This window comes from Micromesistius poutassou (assembly GCF_964030765.1).
Source record: "Micromesistius poutassou genome assembly, chromosome: 21".
Taxonomy (NCBI): domain Eukaryota; kingdom Metazoa; phylum Chordata; class Actinopteri; order Gadiformes; family Gadidae; genus Micromesistius; species Micromesistius poutassou.
The window spans coordinates 341,917-346,916 of record NC_140291.1 but is presented as its reverse complement, the minus strand read 5'-3'; the positions used below and the strand labels follow the sequence as shown (position 1 = coordinate 346,916).

Genomic DNA, 5,000 nt, shown 5'->3' with positions numbered 1-5,000 from the left:
GTGAGGACCAGCCTCTATACTGAGGACCAGCCTCTATAGTGAGGACCAGCCTCTATAGTGAGGACCAGCCTCTATACTGAGGACCAGCCTCTATAGTGAGGACCAGCCTCTATACTGAGGACCAGCCTCTATAGTGAGGACCAGCCTCTATACTGAGGACCAGCCTCTATAGTGAGGACCAGCCTCTATAGTGAGGACCAGCCTCTATAGTGAGGACCAGCCTCTATACTGAGGACCAGCCTCTATACTGAGGACCAGCCTCTATAGTGAGGACCAGCCTCTATAGTGAGGACCAGCCTCTATACTGAGGACCAGCCTCTATAGTGAGGACCAGCCTCTATACTGAGGACCAGCCTCTATAGTGAGGACCAGCCTCTATACTGAGGACCAGCCTCTATAGTGAGGACCAGCCTCTATAGTGAGGACCAGCCTCTATAGTGAGGACCAGCCTCTATACTGAGGACCAGCCTCTATACTGAGGACCAGCCTCTATAGTGAGGACCAGCCTCTATAGTGAGGACCAGCCTCTATACTGAGGACCAGCCTCTATAGTGAGGACCAGCCTCTATACTGAGGACCAGCCTCTATAGTGAGGACCAGCCTCTATACTGAGGACCAGCCTCTATAGTGAGGACCAGCCTCTATAGTGAGGACCAGCCTCTATAGTGAGGACCAGCCTCTATACTGAGGACCAGCCTCTATAGTGAGGACCAGCCTCTATAGTGAGGACCAGCCTCTATACTGAGGACCAGCCTCTATAGTGAGGACCAGCCTCTATACTGAGGACCAGCCTCTATAGTGAGGACCAGCCTCTATACTGAGGACCAGCCTCTATAGTGAGGACCAGCCTCTATAGTGAGGACCAGCCTCTATACTGAGGACCAGCCTCTATACTGAGGACAAGCCTCTATAGTGAGGACCAGCCTCTATACTGAGGACCAGCCTCTATAGTGAGGACCAGCCTCTATAGTGAGGACCAGCCTCTATAGTGAGGACCAGCCTCTATACTGAGGACCAGCCTCTATAGTGAGGACCAGCCTCTATAGTGAGGACCAGCCTCTATACTGAGGACCAGCCTCTATAGTGAGGACCAGCCTCTATACTGAGGACCAGCCTCTATAGTGAGGACCAGCCTCTATAGTGAGGACCAGCCTCTATACTGAGGACCAGCCTCTATAGTGAGGACCAGCCTCTATACTGAGGACCAGCCTCTATAGTGAGGACCAGCCTCTATAGTGAGGACCAGCCTCTATAGTGAGGACCAGCCTCTATACTGAGGACCAGCCTATATAGTGAGGACCAGCCTCTATAGTGAGGACCAGCCTCTATAGTGAGGACCAGCCTCTATAGTGAGGACCAGCCTCTATACTGAGGACCAGCCTCTATAGTGAGGACCAGCCTCTATAGTGAGGACCAGCCTCTATACTGAGGACCAGCCTCTATAGTGAGGACCAGCCTCTATACTGAGGACCAGCCTCTATAGTGAGGACCAGCCTCTATACTGAGGACCAGCCTCTATACTGAGGACCAGCCTCTATAGTGAGGACCAGCCTCTATACTGAGGACCAGCCTCTATAGTGAGGACCAGCCTCTATAGTGAGGACCAGCCTCTATACTGAGGACCAGCCTCTATAGTGAGGACCAGCCTCTATAGTGAGGACCAGCCTCTATACTGAGGACCAGCCTCTATAGTGAGGACCAGCCTCTATAGTGAGGACCAGCCTCTATACTGAGGACCAGCCTCTATACTGAGGACCAGCCTCTATAGTGAGGACCAGCCTCTATAGTGAGGACCAGCCTCTATACTGAGGACCAGCCTCTATAGTGAGGACCAGCCTCTATAGTGAGGACCAGCCTCTATACTGAGGACCAGCCTCTATACTGAGGACCAGCCTCTATACTGAGGACCAGCCTCTATACTGAGGACCAGCCTCTATAGTGAGGACCAGCCTCTATACTGAGGACCAGCCTCTATAGTGAGGACCAGCCTCTATAGTGAGGACCAGCCTCTATACTGAGGACCAGCCTCTATAGTGAGGACCAGCCTCTATACTGAGGACCAGCCTCTATACTGAGGACCAGCCTCTATAGTGAGGACCAGCCTCTATAGTGAGGACCAGCCTCTATACTGAGGACCAGCCTCTATAGTGAGGACCAGCCTCTATAGTGAGGACCAGCCTCTATACTGAGGACCAGCCTCTATACTGAGGACCAGCCTCTATACTGAGGACCAGCCTCTATACTGAGGACCAGCCTCTATAGTGAGGACCAGCCTCTATAGTGAGGACCAGCCTCTATACTGAGGACCAGCCTCTATAGTGAGGACCAGCCTCTATACTGAGGACCAGCCTCTATAGTGAGGACCAGCCTCTACAGTGAGGACCAGCCTCTATACTGAGGACCAGCCTCTATAGTGAGGACCAGCCTCTATAGTGAGGACCAGCCTCTATAGTGAGGACCAGCCTCTATACTGAGGACCAGCCTCTATAGTGAGGACCAGCCTCTATAGTGAGGACCAGCCTCTATACTGAGGACCAGCCTCTATAGTGAGGACCAGCCTCTATACTGAGGACCAGCCTCTATAGTGAGGACCAGCCTCTATAGTGAGGACCAGCCTCTATACTGAGGACCAGCCTCTATACTGAGGACCAGCCTCTATACTGAGGACCAGCCTCTATAGTGAGGACCAGCCTCTATACTGAGGACCAGCCTCTATAGTGAGGACCAGCCTCTATACTGAGGACCAGCCTCTATAGTGAGGACCAGCCTCTATACTGAGGACCAGCCTCTATACTGAGGACCAGCCTCTATAGTGAGGACCAGCCTCTATAGTGAGGACCAGCCTCTATAGTGAGGACCAGCCTCTATAGTGAGGACCAGCCTCTATAGTGAGGACCAGCCTCCTTCACCCCTTTGAGTCCCGCGAGATACACAGACAAACTACAGGCTTTCTGGCGTTTAATACATAGGACGTATGTTAATGTTAAGGTGTGTGTGTGTGTGTGTGTGTACCTGTGTGTGTGTGTGTGTGTGTGTGTGTGTGTACCTGTGTGTGTGTGCATGTGTGTGTGTGTGTAGCACCTGTGAGGACGGCGAGTGGCGCTGCGGGGGCGCGGCCTGCCCCCCCCCTCTGTGTGAGGAGGGGGAGTTCCGCTGCGCGGGGGGGGGGGCGCTGCGTGCCCCCCCAGTGGCTCTGTGACAACGAGGATGACTGTGGGGACGGCTCCGACGAGGTCTGCCCCTCCACCTGCCGGCCCGACCAGTTCCGCTGCACGGCCACACCGAGGTAGGGGGGCCCCTGAGGTCCTGCTGGGTCGTACGTCACATGTTGTATATCATACATCATGTATCATATATCATGTATCACATACCATAGATCATGTATCACGTATCATACATCATGTATCATATATCATGTATTACATACCATAGATCATGTATCACGTATCATACATCATGTATCATATATCATGTATTACATACCATAGATCATGTATCACGTATCATACATCATGTATCATATATCATGTATCACATACCATAGATCATGTATCACGTATCATACATCATGTATCATATATCATGTATTACATCAGAAATCATGTATCACGTACCACAGATCATGTATCACGTATCATAGGTCATGTATCACGTATCATATATCATGTATCATACATCATGTATCACGTACCATAGATCATATATCATGTATTATATCATACATCATGTATTAGAAATCATTTATCACGTACCATAGGTCATGTATCACGTACCATAGATCATGTATCATGTACCATATATCATGTATCATATCATACATCATGTATTACATCAGAAATCATGTATCATGTATCACGTATCATATATCATGTATCATGTATCACGTATCACATATAATGTATTACATCGGAAATCATGTATCACGTATCATATATCATGTATCACGCATCATATATCATGTATCATGTATCACGTATCATATATAATGTATTACATCGGAAATCATGTATCACGTATCATATATCATGTATCACATATCATATATCATGTATCATACATCATACATTATGTATTTTATCATAAAACATGTATCATATATCGTACATCATACTATATCATACATCATGTATTATATCATTCATCATGTATTATATATCATATATCATGTGTTACATCATATATCCTGTATCATACATCATGAATCATACATAATAAATCATGTATCATACATCATTATGTGTTATATCATAAAGAGTACTGTGTAGGAGTCAGTCCAGAGGGGGCCAGGCCTCAGTCTAACCCTGTGTGGCCCCCAGCGGGCCCTGTCTGGACCTGTCAGTCCAGAGGGGGCCAGGCCTCAGTCTAACCCTGTGTGGCCCCCAGCGGGCCCTGTCTGGACCTGTCAGTCCAGAGGGGGCCAGGCCTCAGTCTAACCCTGTGTGGCCCCCAGCGGGCCCTGTCTGGACCTGTCAGTCCAGAGGGGGCCAGGCCTCAGTCTAACCCTGTGTGGCCCCCAGCGGGCCCTGTCTGGACCTGTCAGTCCAGAGGGGGCCAGGCCTCAGTCTAACCCTGTGTGGCCCCCAGCGGGCCCTGTCTGGACCTGTCAGTCCAGAGGGGGCCAGGCCTCAGTCTAACCCTGTGTGGCCCCCAGCGGGCCCTGTCTGGACCTGTCAGTCCAGAGGGGGCCAGGCCTCAGTCTAACCCTGTGTGGCCCCCAGCGGGCCCTGTCTGGACGCGGCCCGGCGCTGCGACGGCCGCCCGGACTGCGTGGACCAATCGGACGAGGAGTTCTGCGGGCCGGCCACGGCGCTGCCCCGCTGCCCCCCGGGGGAGTTCCAGTGCGCCAGCGGGCGGTGCCTCGCCTCCACCCGCGTGTGTGACGGACGCATGGACTGCGGCTTCGCAGACGCCTCCGACGAGCAAGGTGGGGGTGCAGGGAGGGAGGGAGGGGGTGCAGGGAGGGAGGGAGGGTGGGGGTGCAGGGAGGGAGGGTGGGGGTG

General features: G+C 51.6%; 1 protein-coding gene across 1 annotated transcript in view; it reads left to right on the top strand.

Moving 5' to 3' along the window:
* Positions 1-5,000, top strand: part of sspo (SCO-spondin) — a gene marked incomplete at both ends in the record, with an annotated part of 60,990 nt that overhangs the window by 25,828 nt on the left and 30,162 nt on the right. Inside the window, 3 exon segments of the mRNA XM_084485514.1 lie at positions 3,079-3,159; positions 3,161-3,286; positions 4,719-4,932. Of these exon segments, the coding sequence (XP_084341640.1) occupies positions 3,079-3,159; positions 3,161-3,286; positions 4,719-4,932 (421 nt within the window).